Raw genomic sequence first — 24,728 nt, 5'->3', positions numbered from 1 at the left:
GGAAACCGATGCCTCCTGTAATCCCACAGAGCATGCCAGGTACTAGGAACGTTTGCTTCTTTAAACATCCCTTCTAGTTCAGGCTGCACTCTGGGTGATGCACTTCAAACGTCAGGTGCCTGGGCTGTGATAGTATGCACACATGTCCTATAAAAGGAGACTAAAGACACAAGGATCGCCTAACTAGAAAGGAAGGAATAATAGGCCAAGGTTTTGTTTAATTTGAAACGTGTGCAGTTCTTATGCACTGTACGCCTCGTTAACGGGAAGCAGCTATTTAGTGGATTGGGGGAGGTGGGGGCGCTTGTTCGAATGGCCCAGTATGGGAAATATATCAACAGATGCCCGGGCTCCGCTAATGAGCACACCGAGTCCTTGGTGGTCAGTGCGGCGGCGGCGGCAGCAGGGTATTAATTCTGTGCAGGGGTGCTCTCCACAGCATTCGGTGCTGCGCGGGGAGAAGTGGGAGGCGCCAGGGCGCTGAGTGGCAGCCGGAGCAGCACACGCCATGGTCAAGAGGCGCTGCTATATAAACAGTTTCCAGTCAGCCGGCTGAGCATTCAGGGAGCTGCTGCTGCTTGCTGCCAGCGGACACCGAGAGGCGGGGCTGAAGTTTGACACAAGGGAGCCTGCAGGATCCACGCACACGGGGCATCTTAATCACCTGGATTACACCTTGGCTATTTGTTGTGCTTTGAACCGCAGGGGATATCTGGGAGGAAACGCACAGGCGGAGACCCACTGCCACATTCTTTTTTTTTCATCTTTTCTTTTTTGTGGTATTTTGGATTTTCTTGTTCACTACCTTTTTAAACCACGTGGATGATATAAACATCAACAAAGTGAAAAGACAACTTTCTTTTGCGTATAAGTTGAATTTGGAGCTTGGCACTCGCGGACGGGATGGCGACGTTATGCGTCTTTGGTTTGACGTTTCTCTCCGTGGTTTTGCAACAGGTAAATAAATGAGCGGTGGAGGCAGGCGTCGCGGAGGCCTGGGTGCTGGGTGGGGGGCAGGCAGTCAGGTCTGACGTGGGTGTCTCTCTTGTGTGCAGGTGTCCTGCTCGGGGGTCTTCCAGCTGCAGCTGCAGGAGTTTGTGAACGGCGGCAGCCTGCTAGAGAACGGGCGCTCCTGCTGGCCCGACTGCCGAACCTTCTTCAGGGTCTGCCTGATGCACTTCCAGAAGGTGCCCTCCCCGGAGGCCTGCACCTTCGGCAGTCTCGTCACCCCGGTGCTGGGGGCCAACTCGTTCGCCATCACTGAGGTCCCGGGATTCAGCAACCCCATCAGGCTGCCCTTTAACTTCACCTGGCCGGTGAGACTGTGGGATGAGTGCAACGAGATCGGGGTGTCTGTGAGGGAAGGGGGGCGCAGGGGGGCATCAGAGCGTTTGTGCGTGAGACGGGTGGTTTTCGGCGTGTGATTGGGGGCTGCAGGGATCGTGCGTGTGTGACTGGGGAGGCTCAGGTTAATCAGGGTAGTTATGTGTGTGTTTGTGGCTTTGTGAGTGTGGTGCGCGCTAGGATGGATTTGATGGCAGAGGGAAGCGTTTGCATGTGAATGAAGATGCCCTGGTGTGTGCGATTAACACAAACTGTATGCGTGTAAAAGTCTGAGGGGCTCTGCTGTGTATGGCTGAGTGACCGGAGACACTGTTGTATGTATGCCCAAGCAGAGAGAGAGAGAGTAGAGTGTGCGTGCGCGTGAGTGTGTGTGCGCGTGTGTGTGCATTGCAGTAACCCCCTGAAACAAAGACCTAAGCTAAAGTAATAGAAACTACTGATGACATAAAAAAACAAATGCATCAGTGGAAACTTACCAAATAATGGTGGAAAGGGTTGGATTGTGTCGGACTTGAACAGGATGGACTGGAGGATGATGTCTATCATTAATATAATTACTCATTTAAAGGTGCATTATTTAAATAGCTTTTTGTCAATAGTTTCCACAAACGACACTTACAGGAACCCCTCAATTTTACACGTAATCTACTGACAGAAATGTAATAAACACGCAATTACATTGCAACCTAAAATATACACATTCGAACAATATGTGTTTTCCCAAATATTTTATTAAGCATAAAAAGAAACCGATATTTTAATTCATAGGCAAAGAGGGGGTGGAGTGGGATTAGACAGGCATCACAAAAGGTGCCGTTACAGAAAATATGCCTATAGTAGGTAAGAGGAAGGTGTCCATTTAGAAGCGCCAAATCCTCCATCCACCCCTCCTTCCTAAGCACTGGAAAGCAGCTCTAAAGAAGCTCTGTTTAATTGAGCTCTGGACAAAGTAATGCTATCTGCAATTAGATTGATTAAACCGTACCACTGACCTGGCAGCTCTGCAGAAAGCGGGGGTTTAGTATTTCATCTACAGTATACAAACAGGGGACTTCAAAGGGCGCAGTTACTGTATTTTCATGCATCTCTCAATTTTTGCATTTATTGCAGGGCACTTTTTCTCTCATCGTTGAAGCTTTCCACGCTCCCGTCGACAACCGTGAAACAGGTGAATACAGGCATATTTCTGCATTGTACACGCTAGAGGGCGCCAGGCTTTCACAAACTGGAAGCACATGCTTGCAAAACAAATCTGAAGCAGTTAATCAGAATAACCAACATCCTAAACAATCTGTACCGTCCTTATTGAATTCAAATGTTTATAGTACGGTTTCAGTGTTAGTTTTAGTCCACAATCAAACGCTATGCCCTGCGTGATAGGAATCAGGCCTGCTTTGATTTCTGTCCCCCCTACGTAATCTACAACACAATTGCGCTTCCTGTAGTTTATTTTTGGCGTGGGAAAGAAATCCGTTCTCTGGTGAGAAAACCAGAAGTCTGCCAAAATCCCCTGACTGCCTTTTCCTGTATTTTACACCTTTTCAAATTCCGCCCTTTGCAAAAGGAATAATGGGTTCTGGATGTTTTGATGACATAAAGGAAGGGGATATTTCAACAACACTGTTCCCACTTTGAAAACTTTTTGCAGGCTCCTTAAAGTTTTGTACTTGATTCAGCGCCTTTGTGTTTGCTCTTAAGCTAAAGTTTTTGCGAACACATGCTTTGCAATCTAGTCTGCTCCATTGTATGTCGGTGTGCAAGAAAGAAAAACATCTTATGTTCTGTTAATTTAGACCACACAATTTTGAAGATAAGACTCAACTTTAGACAAGAGGGTACAGTGAAGAAGACTGCATTCAAAATGCAGTATAGAAAGGAAATGAGGTAGTTATATAGAAAACCTTTTTTTTCATTACGTTCACTCTGCTTTCCAAGTTAATGGGTTTAAAGAAGAATATCACATTGGTACATGCTAAATAATTTTGTAATTTGCCACTTTACATATAAGTATGTAAGTTGTTAAAATCCCAAATTGGTGTTTTATTCCTAAGGCAGAGAGGCGAAGAAATGAAAGTGCACATAATCTTGCCCCTTTCAAACAAGCAATTCAAAGTTGATACTTAGAGTATTTTTTAAATACAAACTTTCTTTAAATAGAAAACCAGCATGTGACTTAAGTGCAGCGTTAACATACTGTGCGTGAATTACTAAACATACAAAAATATAGTTTTCATCCTACTGTCACTATTAGATATCAGGGATAATAAAGGATGATTCACTAATCCTAACCATGTGCAATTGTCTTAAATAGGATCATACTGAAAAACTGTTAGTGGCTGAAATGTACTGGTAGTAAGGAACAACATATTTCTACTGAGGCCCAGCATGCAACGGGTCATGCCTGTAAGTCAAAAACTCTGTCTTCGTGGTTGTAATGGGAACATTGCCTTCTTGTGGCAGCTTCAGGTTTGTTGGACGGAGCATCGATCATCAGCCAGTTTGCCATCCAGAGCCACTTAAATGTGAGTGAAGAATGGTCTCAGTCTGTTCAGGAGAAACACCAGCTGAAGCTCAAGTACGCATACCGGGTTATCTGCAGTGAATCTTACTACGGAGAGAGCTGCTCTAGGCTATGCAAGGGCCGCGACGACCGTTTTGGGCACTATGTCTGCGACCAAGATGGCAACATGGTCTGTCTGAAAGGGTGGACCGGAGGAGGATACTGCACAGAACGTAAGGCTTTCTCTATTTCTCTGTAAATACTGTACCTCATTAAATAGGGTGTCGTTAGAAACACATTGCCTAACAAATACATGGCTAAATCCTAGATTCTTGGCATTTTTGTAGATGCTGAAAAATGCATTTGTTTTTGGTCATGTAATATATATTTTCTTTGGCGAGGATATGTAGGTTTTGCTGGAAATTCCAGTCCTAATGCCATTATCACATGGGGATTATTTCACAACCCCCTCCACCATCACTGCATTTTCAGCAGAAACTACATAATGTTTGAAATAGATATCAAATGGTCGAAACACACACACATACATGTGTGTTTTGTGTGTGTGTGTGTGTGTGTGTATATGTACACAGACACACACACACACACAGAGAATATTTCAAAACCAGATGTGTGCAAACCATCAAATCCCTGAAAATTTCCAAAGTGCTAGAAGACTCAACGCATTCCATACCAAAGAGAAAATGAAAGTTAAAATGTTGTTTTCCACTTGTTTCTCTTGTGCTTCAAATGTTTACTCTCGTCTACTCCTGAGTCACATACGTCAAACTGTATCAATCACTGCGAGTAGAAGCCTACAGACCATTAAAACTAGGTTTGTTTCTGTTACTTGAACCATGAGATGAACTAGATCTAAGTTCATAACATGTTCATCAAGAAACATTCCCAGTCACAATGGTATTACTGCAGCATTTGAGCTGCTTGAGTCACCTTGTAACCTCCTGTAGAATACCCACAAACTGACCATGAATAACTGTAAGTCCTGTAACTTGTAGTGTCAATGATAGCACACATCGGTCCATACCTCACACAAACTGCTTTGTGTGAAACGAGCCAGGCCTGTGTGAGTAAAGATGACAGTGCTTCTTTAAGTGATGTATCAGTTTACCTTCCTCTGACATTGAGTCTCAGGTTTCATATAGTGCAAACCGACTACAAGCTCACTGAGAGGTTTCATCTCTCTCTCTCGCACTCAAGTGACCAAGTTGTTTTGTTCTGTCTTCTAGTCTCCTGTCTAAAACAATAACAATAAAAAGATAAAGTTCAAACAACTTTCCAACTCACGTATGTTTTGAAACAAGGGTGCAGCCACTAAATTCAACACCTTTTTATTTCAAAGTATACTCCAACCTGTACACTGAGATGCTTCTTACATGACCCTGTGGTACTCCAGTGGGGAGGGCCTTCTTGTGATTCTGGTACTTAGATACTAAAACGAATGAACTGTTTCATTGATGCTTGAGGACAGGTTCTCACTTATTCGACGCTTGCTATTCCCTTTCCAGTAATACTACTAGGAAATGACTACAACAGTTGAACATCTAACTGCTGAAGCAGTTAACATGGCAAAAGCAAGATGTCCGTTTAGGAGTACCATTGTATAACTACTGCAAAATATTTGTAATTATTTTTTTGTCATGGCCCGTTCACCGAAATAGTACAATATTAAGACTATCATATGGGAAATAACGGTGTGAGATTTTTTTGTAAAGCTGCATCCTAATTGATTAAAACTGGTTAATAACTTTGACATGGCAACATTTCTCAGAACCAAGAATTGAGCAGATTCTTCTGTTCTATGCATAAAACGATTCAAATGCTGAGTGGGAGCATGAGACTCCAGGCAAGCTTTGCATTTTCAAGGCCCTAGGAGAGTTCAAGCTGAATCTTTGTTCTTTAAAGTTGTTTGAAAGATGGCCTAAGAGTCATTTGCAATAGCACCCTAATGGGTTTCCACCAAAATATCTAGGAAAAAATATTGTGGGGCCAAAATATCAAGTATATACACATGTGTATATGTGTGTATATATGTGTGTGTGCATGTATATATATATATATATATATATACATATTATGTATTTATATATATATAAAATCTTATACTCTTCAAGATGCACAGACACTAAGCAAAGAATAGTACAGCCCTACTCACCCACACTTACCTGCATGCACTCACCTTTATTATATTTTAGTTTTTGGTAGTTAGGCCTCGATATTTTGGCCCCACTATATTTTTACATCTATATTTTGAAGCATAATTTCTCAGGTTGTGACTGTTGTGATGACTGTCCAATTGTTTGATCTGAATCCACTTTACTCCTCCAGTTGGGCATTCCCGCTGGTGAGGGAGGCACCAGGAGGGTAGGGCAGAGGTAATAGGAGGGATAAGCCCAGTAGGCATTAAGCTCAAACAGGTATATTGGAGGCTCTAAGTTTGACAAGACTAGAGTGCAACAATAATTTTGCCCTCCTACACTGAACTGCGCCACCGGTCCTCATGGAATGGATTTAGGCACTATTTTAATTTGGTTCACCGTTATTATAAACCAGATCTATCTATGTATTCTCGACTTTGTATTATGAATATTTTATATCGAATATTCATTTAGTGGCTATGAGAGTATGTTCTACTTTTATGACGGAACACACTCATTCGGATTTGGTTAGATCGAGGCACTTGAATAAGGCACTCGCATAGGTTACCTGAATAATGGACTATCGTTGACTTTATTGTTAATTACGTTTTTGAACATTTAGTGTATCATGCTGATTGTTTGTCTAATTGTCATGGTTTTAATCAACTATACAATCAAACATACTAACGATTAAGTACTCCTCCAGTTGGCTAGCACTGGGCAAAACTAATGTTTTGGAGTGTCACAAATACCCTCAACAGTATTTACCTGAAACTCCATGTCAGAGAAATATAAACTAACATTTTCACATAAAAGAACTACCCCATTTACACAGAAAGCCCTATGAGTTTTATCAATCGCAGGTTGTAAGCAGCATGCATTAATTTGTGCTCGGGTACATCCGGCATTCATGAGCAGCTAAAAGAGACTCAAGTGCAGTTATATCATTGTTGTGACTTGGTATGTTCAGTGGTGACCCATGTTTTGAACATGGCTGTGGCCTAGTTTCTCACGCCTCATAGCTTGGGTGGCAGAAACCAAAAAGGTAGGAAAAAGTCAAAATTTCTTTTGAGAGTTCTGGGAACATTGTTTTACAGTTTACAAGAAGACCTGCCCTACTTTTGCCTGCAGTATCAGCCACAGGTCGTTTTCGTACCTTCATGTTGCTATGGCAGATTTAACTCATAGCTGCCCGTATTTAAGAATGTCACATTCTGCCAATGTACCTGTTATTAATGTTACAAAGCTGTAATTTCAGCCATGGTTCAGAGATATAACCCAATCAGGATTTAATGAGGTTCTTTGAGTATAGTGTCAAGGAATTAAATATCGTTGTGCACTGTATATATGGCCCCACCGATCGTAGGCCCGGTTTGCTTTCATAGTCATACTTACATCTAGAGCTTTCGACAAACGTTTCACTGTGTCTGTATCACAAATGGATCTTTCAGGATGACTACCCTACCACTCTGTTTTATAGGCCCAAGAAAACGACAGAGCTGTCACTTCACCTGTCCTTCCTCTTAGAAATGTCGTCTTCACGTGACCTGCGAATGACGTTCCCAATCCATTCATGCTACTTTTATGTATCACATATAACAAAGACTTACGAACGAAAAGTCACAGGGTACATGGACTCCTAAAAAGATTTTCCTTTGAGGTAGCATTGCAATATAAGCCAAACGAGTGGTAGAACCTGCCTTACTTCAGCTTCCCGCTAACATGCGCGCGCCCCCAGGCGTCAGTGGGGAGCAGCCACAACACACCACGCGCTGCCGCGCACCTGGCTCACACCACGCGCTGCCGCGCACCTGGCTCGTGCCGCTACGCTATCTGGCGTGTGGCACAATAGACACGTGCCGGCGACTGGTCCAATGGGCGCGGTGTCAATGTTTGGATCAGTGAAACGCCACGCCTCTTCCCAAAAGAAACTAGCGCAAACGGCGAAGCGCAGTTACGTCAGCGCTGAGGTATTAGAAAATGCGGGTCAGAGAGCACGTCGCAGCAATTGAAGCGCGCGCCAAAGCGCTGACATTTTGGCGCGGGACAGAGACCGGTAGACTCAAGCCAAAGCTCTCACGCTACCGCACGTCCAGGTTGTGCGGAGACTACCCCTGCGGCCTCTCCATTTTCTGTATGTCAGCCCTTCTTCGCACGCCCTGCAGCGGGGGCTGTGATCCTTTAATCCCCACAGCTCCGTCAGTCCAAGGGCGGGGCCAGAGGCAGCACGCGCCGCTCGTTAATCGGCAAGTCGTTAGCTGCCGCCACGTGCCGCCCGTTGCCGCTGTTATTGTTTGTGCGGTGGTCGGCAGCTGCACCGATGGGGATGCGGGCGGGGGCCTCACCACGGCCACCATGGTACAACAATGAAGCAGCTGCCAGCGATTGATGGGAGGCAGCAGGCATCTGCTAGGAGCCAGCCAAGCATTAAACCTGGTGCTTGTATCCCCGCGTAATTGATGCCCCTCCAGCACACGAACTAGAGGCACCACACCAAGATATTACATAAAGGGTCGCACAACGAATGTATTCTTGGAATAAGTTAATAAAGAGTGCAAGAAAAAAATCTACCCCCAAAACAAAAGCTTGTTTCTGATAAAGGGGTGTTAAACGTGATTTAGACACGTGCATAATGTTTAAAAGCACTCCTAATCCGATCTCTCAAACACAAGGATGGTTATGTTTATATATACTTAAGAGTTTTCCCTCTTGTTCATAATCAATTATGTCATACTCTAAATTAAAAATAACTGCCTCTGCCTCAAGTTGAGATTGGGGCATCTTCTATAGTTATTTTAAAAGCGCAACATGGCTAAAATGTGGGAAGAGAGACTTATTTGCTTTGCCATATTTTCCAGTCCAATGAGCGCTAGTTTGGGGGCAGCCAACCAAATGAGGCCATGCTATTCAGTGTTGGGAAGATGCCGGTATCAAGTTGTGGACTTAAATCTACAAATCGTGGGTATTTGCTAGATTTGAAGACACACTTTCAAACATATCCTCTAAGAGGCCCTATGTCACTTGATACCTTAAACCCAGCCCCAAATCTACCAAGGTTTCAGATTGCTATGTGTGAAATGTTCATAATTTCAGTGTAAATATGAGTGACATTTCAAAAACTATGAGTGAGAGTTTCTCGTGAGCAAAATCAAGCAGTGAAGTAGAGGTAAACATAAATAGCAGAAACTGCACCCATTTGGCAACGAGAAATTAAGATCTTAAAACTGCCGCATTGTGATATTTCGTAGTTACTACTAGAGACCTCAATGATTGTCTGCTGTCCTTAATAAAATATGTGAGCCGATCACTGCACTATTCGTATAGCAACAGCCCAAAGTGTGAGCATTTCTTTACATATTGTTATCCAACAGCGCTAGCTCATAAATTACAAGCCAGTGAGTGACACAACTACAAGCAATCACCTACAAAAGGATATGAGAAAACTCAAAAAGTATATAATACCAAAAGAATATGTTGGTAGGTGCACAAATTGATATCAAACAGTACACAAAGCCGTGGAATCTCTCCAAAAAGCAAAGTGCAAATAAGCTGCTCCCAAACAAACATTAAACATTAAGATAGAGTGCCGAACACCAAACAAGTGAACTAAAATCACATTAAGTGATTCTGGAGATGTACGCGCCCTGGTGTCAGAATCCACGTGCGGAAAATGTTTAGGCCGGCAAAAATGTGAGAAAGAATCTGTGCTCCGGATGCTCTATTTACACTCGCCGCATATGCGATAGAAAGAGGACAGAATGTACATAACAATGACAGTGTCACTGCTGGGCCTGGCAGTGATATCTGATAGTTCGGAAGCATTTCATATCCAATTCTGGGCTCGAAGAGAGATGAGCACAGTTTGTGCTACTGCTTCTGGATAATGAAAACACTGTGTTCCGGATAACTTACTGTTTCCAGTTATAACTGCTTCTTCTATGTCTAACGTCTCCCAGAAATGGAGGCCGAAGGGGTTAGGTGTAAGGTAAGGGAAGGAAAGGTTTAATGAGGCGTAACCGGGAGAGTAGCCGAACATCGGCCTAATTAGAGGCACTATAAATGCGTTAAAATTATTTTTAATGCTGTAATGCGGGGACTTGCCTTAACATGCGTTAGGCTAACGCAGGATGCGTGGCACTTGGCAGGGCTACAGCCCTGTTTGAGCCATAATGGCTTTGCATCCTTAGATTTCTGAACCTGTACTATAAATATTAAAAGTACATAATCAAGTCCCAAAATTAAACTTGTTGGCTAAAAGGCACATGACCTGGGCCATTTGACAGCTGTGTTCAAGTGATTAATGGTGACCTGATGTAGTTTGGCAAAATATAACAGTCAAAGAAGTGTATGGATTACTCCATGCCACTCAGCTGTCTTTCTTATCCAAAAGAAATGATAATGTTCTTCAAGAAAGCCAACCTCAGTGTTTTGCTCAAAAGTGATGCTGAAGTAGTGGTTGAAATGGAATCATAGAAGTGGCCAAGAGTACCTCAATGCTATTGATAAATGCCAGTACTCTCCTATTAAAAATATTGAACCCAGCTGAGAAGTGCAGGTACTCTCCCTTTCAAATTAAAGAAGTGCAGGTATTCAGTATGAGTATCTGTGAGTAACCATCCATTTAAAGTGCTGTCCTGAAGAGATCTAGGATTGTAGTGTAGAAACTTTGTAAATGTCAGCAGTTGTTAATGGTATTACTATTGGTGTATATGGCCAGTCAGAATTCACATGTTCATCTTTAGCACCATAGGTGACCTTGGTTACCGTGGCCAGTAAGCAGGCATGAAATCAGGCATTTAAATGCTCTAGTCCATGTCAGTCTTGTTTAGTTTGCAACCCCGACATCTACACCAATACTGATTTGTTTTCTAGTAGCGTTCTCTGCTTTCTCAAAGGCTTTCTTAGTCTCCATGTAGTACTATGTTACTCCTCTTAAATTTAATTCCCTATTCACACACTAAATTCACATGTAAAATAAGCATGCATTGGATAAAGCCCTCTCGAAAACAACATATGCAAAAATCGGAATTGCTCTTGTTTAAACCATACTGTTTGACCTTTGTATCATGTTTTTTTACTGTTTCTATTGGAATGCTCTCCCTTTGTCTCTTCACACTCAGTCCAACTTCATACTGTTTCGAAAGTCACTCAAAACCTGGCTTTTTAACCAGTAGGTCTCTCTCTTTGCTCTGTTGTTTCTTGATAGCGCCGGGAAACCCTTTTTGGGTAGCTGTTGCGCTGATATATAAATTTAAATAAATAAATAAAATAAAATAAAAAATAAATAAATACATTGTAATTCAAACATTCATTTATTTTACAGCCATCTGTCGGTCTGGTTGCAGTGAGCAAAATGGATATTGCAATAAACAGGAAGAGTGCATGTAAGTATTCATACTATCTGCACCACGCATTGCAAAATTTTAAGAAGTGTTAATTTTACTTTATTGTATTGAACTGTTTCAATAGCAACATAATAACAGTTAAATTAATGCTTTATTTTTTTGGGGCTAAATTAAATTTCCTGCTGTTTTTCAGTTGCCGCCCTGGTTGGCAAGGTCCCCTCTGCACCGAATGTATTCCTCATTTAGGATGTCGCCATGGGACATGTGCGACTCCATGGCAGTGCACTTGTAATGAAGGCTGGGGCGGTCTCTTCTGTGACCAAGGTAGGTCAGACCTGTGAAATCATGCCATGTGTGGTGGATACCTCCTTATGAAGTTATCATCTAACCTGCAAGACTATTTTTTATTAAGTGAGGATTACAACAAGTGCAGTAAGGCTTTAAGAACAGCATATTTAACAGTTAAGCACACTTAAAAACAATTGTTTCCCTGCACCGTTATTCTGACATTGATTGTAAAAGACAACATGTGTTTATTGAACAATGTAGAGATTAAGAAAACCTCTTTAAAATGGCATTTATTGTTTTTTTAATCTTTGAACTAACCATTTGTCTAAATTCTTTGTTTGTTTACAGATTTGAACTACTGCACTCACCATAAGCCATGCAAAAATGGAGCCACATGCATGAACACAGGACAAGGAAGCTACACATGCTCATGTAAACTTGGGTTCAGTGGGGTCGACTGCGAGAGAAAGATCAGTGAATGTGACAGCAACCCCTGCAGAAATGGAGGTAGCTGCACGGTAAGAAAAGCGAAATCTACTATATTGCAATCAGGAGCCTAGTGTTACTGCACAAGGAGAGGCTGGAATACAGCTGACTGGTGTTGTTGAGTCAGTTGCTTTTATCTATGAAAGACTCACGCATCCAGGAGTTGCCACTTGCTCAGCTGTGAGTTTGTACAGCATGCTTCACTTCTGTGATACAGAAAGGCTTAGCAGAATGTCTAAGGTGTTACGTGAATTAAATGTCGAGAAATGTAGAAAGTGAAAGGGGGCGCTGAATATTTTCTTCTACCTTGTAGTAGGGGTTTTATGAAGCTCTTATGCATCTGAAGGTCTCTTGGCACTATCACAGTACGTGCGCAAACCAATGGTAATTAACAGGTTTTAAAGAACAAGTGTGTGTTAATCTGACTTCTAATTTGGTGGTGCATGATTTGCATATAAGTGTAAAGGGAGAAAGTTCCACAGTCTGGCTGCATAGATTGAGAAGGTCCGACCACCCACACCGATTTATGAAAACTTTGGGATAAGTACTTGACCAACAGCGGATGAGCAGCGAATCTTTAAACAGAACATTTTTCTATTTTATTTTTGTTAAAAGTGGGTGAGATTCAAGTCAAGGATATTTACCGTACATAGTCTCTTGAAAAGGATATATTCCCAAACTGGGAGCATTCGAAGGGTGTACAGGTAGCTGTAAAAAGAGGCTCCACTCCTAATACAGCTGTGTTCTAAATAACTTGGAGTCTCTCTCTTGAAGGCATTTAGTAAGGCCCAAATAGTTTGCCTTATCGATTCTTGAGCCAGTAATCACTGAGACTAACCATTTGTTTGCATTCATCGTCAAATATAGAGCCATTTTCCAATGTAATTTTAAATTGAAGTTGGATGAGTGCTGAAACCTTCTTTGATAGGCGAGATTACAATGGATCTTAGCTCACAGGTTAATCACTACTTTAGACAGGGCTGGCTCAGATGGGACCCATTTCCATGGTCTATTAGCATATAGTAAGGTTAGATTTCCCATCGGGTACCTCATTTTTTTTGGCTTCGGTTTAAGTCAGTTGTTTTCAATTTATTCTCAAATAAATCTCCTGGTGCCTGGAAAATGGGAACAGGAGAACTATTTGCTGTCTAACCGGACTAATAGTTGGGTATCATCGGCATATATGTATAGATTCACATTCCTGGCAAGAAGTAGTTTTGATACAGGACTTCATAAATATTAATGAGATGGGGGAAATTGCAGAGCATTGGGATTCAGCACAGTTAAACTTCAGTTGCAGTAAAAGAGGACAGTTTTACTGCTTGGGTTTGTCCCTTACTAAGTTATAAGAACGATTCCCAAGCAATGTCTTTGATTCCTGCTTCTTTCGGTCGCTCAGGAGAATTTCCTAATCCACTAAGTCGAATGCTGCTGACAAGTCTAATAAAACAGAACATTGACCTTAGCCATCTCCGCTTGAATTCTTAAGTTGTTGAGTATTACGAGAAGGACCAACACAGTACTGAGGGTCAATCGAAAGCCTGCTTTGATAGAATCTAGTACAGTAGCCGGTCACAGGAGAGTACTCAGTTGTTTAGCCTCATTACTTTCCAGTAGCATGGATGCAGTAGGAAATAATGATATTGGCCGGAAGTTTTTCATTATCAAAAGATCCAGTACAGATTATTATGTTTAAATTGGTGTAACAAAGGAAGTTTTGTAGTATTTGGAGACAATGCTTTGCGCTAGTGAATAATTAACTGTGTTTTATAAAGGTAGTAAGCAAACAGCCTGTAGTCTGGTTGTAGATTCACTGCCCGTATCAATCCCCACAGGAGAGTATATAGGTATGCACTCAAGTACGTCCTTCGGACATGAGTCAGAAGTGGAGCCTGACTTTAATTTAGTCAAGACTGTCTGAAACTCTTCTGTCAAAAAAGGTGAGGGTAGAAAGCTAACTGGGTTGTAACTAATAATCAGCAGCGGCCGTGGGAAATGTACCATATTCAGTTTCAAATTGTAATATGTTGTTAATAAAATAGTAATTTAAAGAGTTGCATAACGATTTTGATGGGGAGATTTTATGCAGTGGTTCTGGTCATATATGTAGGATTAATGATAATCTGAAAGGCAGTTCTATGAGGATTGGCAAATGTAGTGTTTTTACAATGATGTACTGGTTGTAGCACTTTTGTATGCCATCATGGCTGCTTTATTGGAACATTTTGATACCTCATCGTTAAGTCATCTCCATTGGCTTTCTGCAGTTTAGTTTTGTCCTTAAACCAAGGAGCGAAAATATTATGTTTAGTAAAACGGTGAGACTTAATTGGGCAGCAAGGCCAGCTGCTAGGGTCACCAAATTAAGGTAAGTTGTTCAGCTTTCCTCCATGCTCTTTGACAAAATTGTTCCATTCCCTGCCAAACAAATGAAACATGGCATACATTCTGGAAGCCTTACTGTTGCTATCAATGAAAACACTGAAAGAAATCATTACTATGGCTCGGATCTTTTAAGAGTATGTCTGAGAAGTCAGTTTTTGATAAGACAAGCATTGACTCAGTATAAACTGTTTCTTGTTAGAGCCCGTTGTTTTGCTAAATTTGCTTTTCGAATGCAAATAAAACACACAAGTCTCAACATGCAGAAGTTCCACGTAGTACAGGTGTACCCGTATTATTGTACTGTGTGTTTTTTTCCTCTCAGAGATACTAGGCTGGCTCAGAAGTGACTGCTTTCTGTTACGGTGTGAAAGGTGTTTACTATATTCCTATTCATGTGTCATTCTTTCTACCTCAGAAAATGTAATTTGTGTTATTGTGTGGACCTTTTGAAACAGTTTATATGAAACGTAATACAGTATAGCTTGCTTGCTTTTTTCCTGTGTCTGTTTCCCCTTGTGGTATTACATGAACACATTCAGACTATTGCTTACAAATGCTCAAAGCCCTGCTTAATGTAATTGCTTTACAATTGTATAGTGGTTGTAGTCAGTTCAAGAAAGAATTTGTGAATCTGCCCCCACGGAGTTACACCCTCACATGGGGTGCAGATATAAGCTTTTTGGAAAATCACAAGACTTTGCAGAAGTAAACATAGGAAATAGAAATAGAAAGATGCGCCAGTTGAAGGTTTAGAGGCATACTTTAAAAAAGGTTTGTTGATTCCTTTTCTTGCCTGTGCAGAGTTACTTCCTCTGCATATTAGTACGTGTTCAATTATAAATGCTGAACTGCAATCGCCTGTGGAGAAGCCCTTTCCCCTACATCACAGCCAATTTTAGGAGTGTTCCCTTTCTATTCCCAAACTGGAAAATCAGTAGTAAATCCCTTACCATTTCCAGGGTGGGAAGGGATAGCTGGTGAATTTGTGGGCATTTGCAAACTTACCAGGAAAGCCCCACTCTAGAACGACCATTACTTGAGTAGACTTCACATGTGTGTAATATTACACAGCCATGAGGTAATATTGGACCTGACTAACGAATTTACAAATGCATTGCACCTTTTTTGAATGCCTTATAAATAGAGCCATATATACCTGGGCTTTGTCTGTGCAAATGGCTATGAATCAGGCCCCCTTTGTTTAGTGGATATGTGCATATGTATGTGTGTGTCTTTATGTTGTGCCAACAAATATAGTAAAATGACGAACCCAAACATTCGTTCCCTTCATAGCATTTTTATTCTGTTGCAGGACATGGAGAATGGTTACGTGTGCGAGTGTCCTGTGGGCTATTTCGGATCTCACTGTGAAAACAGTGCCTTGAATTGTGCAGATTCCCCTTGTTTCAATGGTGGTTCATGCCAGGAAAGAGAGCCAGGTGCCAGCTACACATGTTTCTGTCCACTTGGCTTCACAGGCTCCAACTGTGAGAAGAAGGTTGACAGATGCACCAGCAACCCATGCATGAATGGTATGTTTGTAATGATTTATCACACACAGTTTGTTCCGGAATAAAAACTCCAAAATCTCCCAAACCTGTGACCATTGCCTATTTATCTCGCGCTGTAGTCCATTAGTCTACCACCAGGTCGTTCCTGATTTAGCACACCTTTTACTTCTTTTGATCTCCTTTGTCACCAAGAAATATCCATGTCAGACCACAGTGTTGTGACATGCTGTACAGCAGCACCGGCATGCATATTTACATAAACCTGGTGGGTCAAAGTGCATACTTATGAATCAGCTGTACTTATCTGCTTATTATAGGCACATTGCTGTTGTATAAATAGCAATGATAATTATGACAGGTGACCTTGATAAAGGTTCTCATTTCAGACTTAGATTCCAGTACAGTACGCTCTGAGCCACTGGATAAGAGTTTAAAAACGGGTTAATGTCCCAGTGAGAAAATACATTCCAGAAAGTAGCTAGAGTGCATTTGTAAACCTGTGCCTGGTTGAACTTTTGGTTTCATTTTTCTTCTACTAGGTGTGTGCATTGACATGGGTCAGACGCGACGTTGCCGCTGCCATTCTGGTTTCGCTGGCCCAACGTGTGAAATCAACATCAACGACTGTGCCAGGAGCCCCTGTCTGAATGGGGGTACATGTGTTGATCTGATAAACAACTACGACTGCACCTGCTTAATGGGATATAGTGGAAAGAACTGCAATCTTAAATCCAGAGATTTATGTGCCTCTGCGCCTTGCCAAAATGGAGGCACATGCCACAATAGACCTTATGACAATACCTTCGTTTGTGCTTGCCCCAGTGACTATATGGGAAGCCAGTGTGAGTTTCCAGTATACACTTTGACTGTGCCAAAGCCCAGTGCCCAAGATAGTAACTTCCCATGGTTGGCTGTTTTTATTAGTGTTGGCTTTGTGGCACTGCTAGTCTTGTTATTCATGATCATTGTGGTATTCAGACATATGCGAAAGCACCAAGAGCAGGATTGTGACACTATGAACAATCTCTCAGACTTCCAAAGGGACAATTTAATAACAGACTCTCAACTGAAAAACAATAACAAGAAGAAGGACCTGGAGGTGGACTGTGGAGTGGAGAAAACAAATTATAAACTGAAAAACCACACAACGGACTTTAATCTTGTGAAAGATCTGCCAAGTGATATTAAAGACCGAATTGGAAAGGATGAGAAATTTCATAAAAACGAAAAGGGTTTAGAAGACGAAAAGTCTCCACTTTATTTATATAGGTGAGAACATGTCAGATTTGCGTAACCTGCAAGGAAAATACTTGTTAACGTGTTATGAGAAAATGGTAAATTTCAACTGACCATATTCTTTTATGAAAATGTGTGTGGTCGTGTTACGGTCAGAGACAAAAGTATATGGGTCTCCGTGGACATCTCCTCGATAGTATTAAATCCACAATCTGTCTATTTCTGTAGGCTATTAACTTTCTGGGGATGTAAAATAAAATAACTGGGGTACATAGGGCAGGCATACAGCCCTACGACATGTAGAAAACTGAAGCTAGCTCCTTGAGTCGAAGTATGACTACAACTTGCATGTTGTAGAAAATATCTGAGTAGACTAGAGTTGTCAGGTTTGTATCTATGGAGGTGTGTGTCATCTGTGTGATACAGGCACGCTTGTTGAGTTGAGGTTGAAAATACAACCCCTGGCCTTCGATCAATAACATAATTTGTAGCTGGTTGATGATGGGCGTGCTGGTTTTACATTTTGCATGCTACCGATAAAGATCTCTTGTGCTGTAAAACTATTTCACTCAGTGCTGACCATCATCAGTCCATGTGATTTTGATCATAATATTTAATATAGTGGAGGTGGCAAAATGTTTTAAAAATCAATCACAAAGTCGCTCTTCAACAGTCCGTACATTTAGTATTTGGGGAAGTAGAATTGGGTTGCAAAAGTAGTTTGTTGTGAGTCATTTGCTAACATGGTTTGAGGTGTGTTTTTGATTTCTATATCTTTCTCTGTTTCTTTAATTCCTAATTAACACACATTTTCACAGATTTGTTTTATTTCCCATTTACTCTTTTTTTTAGTGAAAAACCTCAGTGTAGAATATCAACAATATGTTCTCCGAGGGACTCTATGTACCAGTCTGTCTTCGTGATAACAGAGACAAAAAATGAGTGTGTCATAGCCACAGAGGTAAGGAAATGATATTAAAAAAGAAGGAGTTAAAGTTTTCCTGGGCACAAATCGTTTCTAAAGTGAATCACTGAAGTAATTGCATGTATGTTCAGTATTTTGATAAGTAGCCTTTTGTCAGAGCTTTAAATGTTATGCTAATGTTCCACCCCAATGTAAATCAATCATGAGTATACCTAATGAGTTTCACAAACGGGTTTTCAAGAGTAGTAACGGCCATTTCACATTTTAACTATAGAAAACTCACAAAAGAGGTACCAATATTATTGCTTTTTTCCACATTTGTAACAGATAGGTGCGTTTCTTCACATCCTAAATTCCAAACTGCAAGGCCACAAGGACCCTAAGGGTATTTCCTACAGTCACTATAATGAACATCTTCACTATTTTGATCGACTCAGCATTTAAAAGCTTACACCAAATATTGAACTTGCTACCCCAGATCATTAAGAAAATGAAATGGAAGCTACTGTGTTCTAGAAGAATAACACAACTGAGTGCTACAGATGTGCCCTGGCAAATATAATAAATGGGACTGTAACATAAGTTATTTCTAGCTAGAGGAAGTATGCACTAAATAGAAAATTAGATTGACGATGAGTAGTTTTAAGGGATTTAAACCCACCTCACGACTATATCAGTGATTTGTGTGGTTTTGTATAAGGAGGACCTATATATAAGTCAACAGGCCCTTTACAGTGTAGAGGGAACATTACGTAAGAGATGGGGAGGTGTTTGGGCACTGGGAGGGAATACTTCCTGTCTAGAGGCCTGATGATGACCCAGAGTTACCCCTCCCCGGAGTCACACTTTGATGATGGGTAGTTTGAAGAGGTGCATAATAAGCATTTTCCTGTGCAGGAGGAAAGATTCTGCTTGGATGATTTCTATTTGGATGGCATTCCATATTTTGGGCACATAGCAGAAGAAGGCCAGGCACCTTGTTCTGTCTTGAATCTCCTAATTCAAGTCAGTGTACCTCTTAAAACGTTTTGTGCACTAATATCAGAATTTGCTCAACCATTTACTTTTACAGTTTTGTATGGCAGAGGGTAACCCAACATTTAAGTGTTTACTGAAAAAATGTTGCATTAAGAGCTGTGATTAGCATGTACACATACTAAGAGATACTCTATGCAGAAAATAAGTGGTTGATGTGACGAAGTGTCTTTTGTAGTGATAGCCAAAATTTGTGAAACAGGCAAGTGCATAATTTGTAGATGATCAGAGGTGTTTTTGTTTGTTTTAGAAATACTAAGACCAGTCACTATGAAGTAAAGAAAAACAATACCTAGAAACCAGTGGATTCTAGAATTCTTAAGGAACAGGAACAGTTATACCAATCAAATAAAACAGATTATTTTGATTGGAACACTAGCAAAATATATCAAGGCAGTGCTGTGGATCGTATATGTTTATATTTCAGAAATACTTAGATATGGCTTCAAACTCAAGACTTGTAAATACGTCGAATAGCTTGGCAATGGGTATTGGTAAGCAGGCCTGATTTGTAAATGGTTGATTGGTAGGTGCCGGAGAATGTTAGTGAATGAAGTTCACTCTGAGGGAAGGGGGCAGACAAGCTGGGATAGATTCTCGATACATTGTCCTTCAACTTATTCTTTAGTGGTGTTTCAGAGCTGCTGGAAGGTGAGTCTGTTTGCACATGCCACACCATCTGCAGAACAGTTGATAAACCTGAGGTGTGTGAAGAAAATAAGGTTCTACTTAGAAAATCTGAATAGGTGCTGTGGGACATGGCAGGTTCTGTTAATCGCAGCTAAGTGCAAATGCTCTCCCTTAAACCACAGATCTCACCTAGAGCCTTAGGTAGAATCGCGGCGGCCACACCAGCAGAGATAAGTGTAGATTAAAAAAAAAAAGCTCAGAGATGGCCTGCTAGTGTGGTAAATTATTTAAGCAATATTTTGAGACTCAATAGCTTAAATATGAAATTCTGGTGAAAAGGTATAAGGTAAGGATGTCCGGTGTATAGAACCGCAAATTCCAAAAAGATAACAATGTAGTTGATGAAGATTCCTACAATTATAGGCTGTAAAAACGTTTTCCTGAAACGTAGAGAATGCACAGAATACTATTAAAGCAGAAGTGATTGAGACAAAAACAGTGTTTGAATTAGATAGTATTCTGGATAGCAAAATATAAGTCCTGAGGAAGGGTCTACATGTCGAGAGCAAACAGAAAATAGGCAGATAACTACACCAGAGGTGGTCTGTTTATATATGAAATCAAAATGGTTGTCTGGGGTGCCAAGTTAGGTGGTGGGCCAAATTCAAACTGAAAATTCAAATTGGAAAAAAAACATTGGGGGTATTATTGGCATGGATTTCCTAGGTAGTCTAGGACCGCTCTGATTCGACATGTCGGTCCTTACATGAGATCAGATTCCGCTTGTCTTTGGTTGTCGGCCCATGATGAATTCTCAGTGTTTTAAACCAAATACAGTGCAGTGTGAGACATCTAAAATGTTAAACTACTACCTAGAGCTACCCCTCATGCATGATGTAAATGCACACGAGGCAAGGATGGGGACAGAACAGAACTATCGATATTGGTTTGTTTAAATTAAACCAGATTGAAATAACTTTAATTGAAAGATTGTGTTTGAGACTGAAAGTGAGATGGCGACGAGGAAGTGGCAGAGGAAGATTTATTAGCGAGCTTACGAAAAGGTATACGATAGAAGTTTTTCATATGTCATACATTAGACGGTTTATCTTCTTCATGACAGATAACAGCATTAAATCATGTTGAAAGTGTACAAAGAGTCACTTTATAATTGTCTGTCTGCAGAATCATTCTTCATGAAGCTATAAAATACTTCGTTGAATCTTAGAACTTTACACACAGAGATACCTTGACCCATATGTTACATTAAAGCAAGTACATCTCAAGTTGTGTTAATTAGCCTTAATATAACAGGCAGCAGTCACGAGTGTGGCATCATAGCGCTCAAAATGTCTGGAGGAATTACAGGCGAAACTATGTTTGCCTGGTAAAACGTGGTTATAGTATGTATGACTTATGTGGAAAGAACAGGTGTGATGCTTGAGACCTTGACACGTGGTCTGGTCATGTCACAGTGAACACATAAATGTAAGAGCCACACATGTTGAATGAATCTCGTCTAGTTTTCTGTAAAAGAGCAATATCGCAAGCTTTATGGAAAACGGGGCAAATGTCTTCAACTTGCTAGACTTTACACATGTGCTTTAGTTTGATAAATCCGGAGCCTCTGTTGTTTCTGGTTAAGTGTCCAGCAGAGGAGCAGGTCGACTAGCGGTCATTCTTCTCAGCTTCATAATCATGACAAACCTTGACCTGTGACACTTGACCCTGACCGGGGCTCAGTCCTCATTAGTGAGCTTTCTCTGTGAAATAGGCAGTCACTGCTTGGGCAGGTGCTTGATTGGAGCGAGACGAGGAGGGAGTTGCGCGCACATGTCCTAGGAAACAAGAGGCTGTAAGGGGTAGTACGATGAATGATAAAAACACTTCTTAATCACCGTTAACAAATGTGTCGCTCCAGATGGACACTGCACTGGAGCCAGTTAGTCTGTCTAAGAGGAACTGTTTGTAGGGAATTACCTTGGAGGCACCCTGACCTTGGAGAAAGGGCAAACAAAGGGCACTGTGCTTTCTTTCGCCATGCATAATGACTTTATGTGAAATGATGATTTGTTTAGTTACCCTTTGATTAGAAGCTCACTTCACTGGCTTTCTTTTCACAGGTGTAAGGCATGAATGTACATCTGCAACCTGCTATCTCCGCGGCAGCACCAGAGAGACACCTGCCACTGCATTGTCGGTGACTCAGGACTGCATGTTGACTGTGGGTGTTCCTTACATGCAGTTTGCTGCTCTCAGAAGGACTGGAATGAGATGAACAGAGCAGAATGACTTTAAGGAAAGATGCGATATTCTGCCTTTTGATGATCTGCTTCTGGGTAATTTGAATGTAAGCAACGTTAAAAGAGAAAAACGGAGAGAACTGGAGCAATACGAACTATTGAAAGATGACACTAATTTTTGGACGCCTCTCAAGATCGAATTTTGAGCAGCATTGTTTTCTGTGAGAGCCCAAGTTGCCGACAGCTCATTGATATGCTTGGATGTATGGAAGTAGTGCCACTACCGGCGTGAGAGATCTTTCGTAACAAGCTAGATATGTTTGCTATGCAGATACTGGATTAAGAATAATTGAGATATACATTTTTGAAATCTCATGAGTTATAAAAGTGCCTAAAGTGTGTTATAGAATCAGTAGCGTCCATTGAGAGATTCACTGCCTCCTTTTGCAATACCCAAACAGTATTGGGCTGAGTTGATACCTACTTTCGTGTATGTACACTACTAATGAGGAAGAAAGCAATCTTCTGCCACCATTCATCTCATCTAGTTGAGGCCCATGCAACCTCCTACACTTGAGTGTTAACTTTAGGTAGGTGACATTGCTGAACTGTATGGGATCCCAAGAATTACATCCTCTCCAAAAGAAGGGACATATAAATGAAATTGAGGCCTTCATTGCTGACTCGTCTCTTTGTAGACCTAGACTTGAGGGATGGCGCCCATACCATTTTCGTAAGCCTTACAATGCGTTTTGAGTCAATCAGGAGCTGGAACCTGCAGATGCAAGGCCACAGCTGCCCTTGTCACACCTTTTGCACTACTGATTGTGGTTAGAAGCAATCTTATTTTTGTATTTTCTGTGGACTTGGAAATTGTGGTTTTGTTGGTAAAACAACAAAATTGCTAAAAACTGGAACTAATCTGTCACTCATAGTCTTTGGTTTACATAGAGTGTTATTGTCCGTTTTTGCTTGCAGAGTGTGGTCTCTTCAGTTATTTCATGCATTTCGAACCAGATTTAATCTGTTTCTGTGGCCTAACAAGAAAAGAGTTAAAAACACTCATTTTTCAGTTCGTCTTGGACTCTGGACCCTGTGGCAGAGCAGGCCATAACAGAATGGCTTTCCACCTCTCATTCTTATTGTACCAAGCTCAACAGAAATTGGAACAGAGCTCAGTTGTTAAACCAGCAGAACTGGCAATTTGACTGTTTACGTGTATATATAATAATATATTTATATGTACACTTACAATCACGAAGAATAAGAGGACTCCGCATGCACATATCCAAAAATGACAGTTGGAGTCCAAACGATTGGCTGATAGGGAAATCTTTAATGTTGGTAAGACTATGGAAGAATTATCCAAGGAAAACAGTAGTCCGGGCTGTTTTTATTGAAAGACACAAATGAGCTAAACCATGTGCCGTCCAGTACGCCAATCAATTTGCTGCCTTTATTCGTCCAGTGGGGAGGCATCTCCCATAACCACTACCGGCCTTCCACTCCGACCACACTAGAGCTTTTTACAAGTCTTTATCAAGACATCTTTTGGAAACCAATAATACATTTTCGTTTTGATTGTTGTTGCTTGTTTTTTTGAAGTCTAGAATTTCAATAATTTAAAAAAATGAAAAGCACTGAACTTTCTACGTTTTATAGCATTATTTTGTATATAATGTATATTTATAATCAATACAGAATTGTACATATGTTTATTTCTTCTTATGTCATGTTTTTCATGTGATGTCAACAAAGTTTGAATTTGTGTTTACACAATGAAAACATCTTCCTTCTACCAAAATGTTCTATGTCCTTCTTTGCTCTGTTGAAGCTTAATCTTCACAGTGATACCACGTATCGTATCAAATCTCTAAGCACGTTTTCGCAGGGTTGAAAGACAACCTTACAAATCCCCCCAAGTACAAGTCTAGATCATGTCTATCATTATGTTAACACATTACGTTAAGAAAGTATGAAACATGGGCTAGTGTGCACGTGTTTATTATTTAATATGTCTCAAATAATTTGTCTCTCAAAAACACAGCCATTGTATTTTCTTCAAATTAGTCAGTGTCGACCACCTGAGGGCATGCGTTGCTAGCGTTTGCAATGTTAGGTGTAAGTTGTACAAACTAAACTTAAGTCTGATAAAGATCCCGAAAGGTAAAATGTGTTTTTATTAGACTACTTAGGCTTTTGGTACTAAATGTTGCTTGAGTTGTATTAAATTAGTTGCTAGATATAAATTGGCAAGCTGCCTTATAAGACTACGCGTTTAGTTGGACACCATGAATGTGCTCAGTCTTGTTTTGTTGATAAAAGGTTCAAATGAAAAAGGGGCATGCCAAATAAGGAACATTTGATCCTAGTATTCTTTTTTTTCTTTTTGCTCTTTGTTGTTTAGCGAGTCACTTTTGGCACAAGAAGTATTGAACAATGAAAACCGGTCATCCAAAATACATGCAAAAATACAATTTATGATATAAGGAACAGAGAGAGTGAAATGATCACCTACCACATTTGGGAACGGTTCCACAGCCTGACTTCTTAGTGTGTCATCACAATATGATATTTTCAACACCCTGATGTATGGGATGCTAAATTTAACACAGCTTTATAAACTGCACAACACACAAACCCT

The 24,728-nt window shown here is 40.9% G+C and overlaps 1 protein-coding gene across 1 annotated transcript; it reads left to right on the top strand.

Moving 5' to 3' along the window:
- The first annotated feature begins 542 nt into the window (after nucleotides 1-542).
- DLL4 (delta like canonical Notch ligand 4) lies at nucleotides 543-23,888 on the top strand. Its single transcript, XM_078659772.1, has 11 exons — nucleotides 543-957; nucleotides 1,056-1,316; nucleotides 2,455-2,512; nucleotides 3,805-4,077; nucleotides 11,324-11,384; nucleotides 11,539-11,669; nucleotides 11,982-12,151; nucleotides 15,817-16,036; nucleotides 16,555-17,284; nucleotides 18,104-18,212; nucleotides 21,965-23,888. The coding sequence occupies exons 1-11, from the start codon at nucleotides 904-906 to the stop codon at nucleotides 21,968-21,970; spliced, it is 2,073 nt and encodes a 690-aa protein (XP_078515898.1). The 5' UTR covers nucleotides 543-903; the 3' UTR covers nucleotides 21,971-23,888.
- The last annotated feature ends 840 nt before the right edge of the window (nucleotides 23,889-24,728 follow it).

This window comes from Lissotriton helveticus, chromosome 9 (assembly GCF_964261635.1).
Source record: "Lissotriton helveticus chromosome 9, aLisHel1.1, whole genome shotgun sequence".
Classification (NCBI taxonomy): Eukaryota; Metazoa; Chordata; class Amphibia; order Caudata; family Salamandridae; genus Lissotriton; species Lissotriton helveticus.
Note: the sequence above shows the minus strand (reverse complement) of the source record. Positions and strands in the feature narration are given on the sequence as shown.

Coding starts and splice junctions, on each gene's coding strand:
- DLL4 (XM_078659772.1), top strand. CDS start 904: ATGGCGACGTTATGCGTCTTTGGTTTGACGTTTCTCTCCGTGGTTTTG. Junction 2,513..3,804: donor CGTCGACAACCGTGAAACAG/GTGAATACAGGC, acceptor TTCTTGTGGCAG/CTTCAGGTTTGTTGGACGGA. Junction 16,037..16,554: donor CAGCAACCCATGCATGAATG/GTATGTTTGTAA, acceptor TTCTTCTACTAG/GTGTGTGCATTGACATGGGT.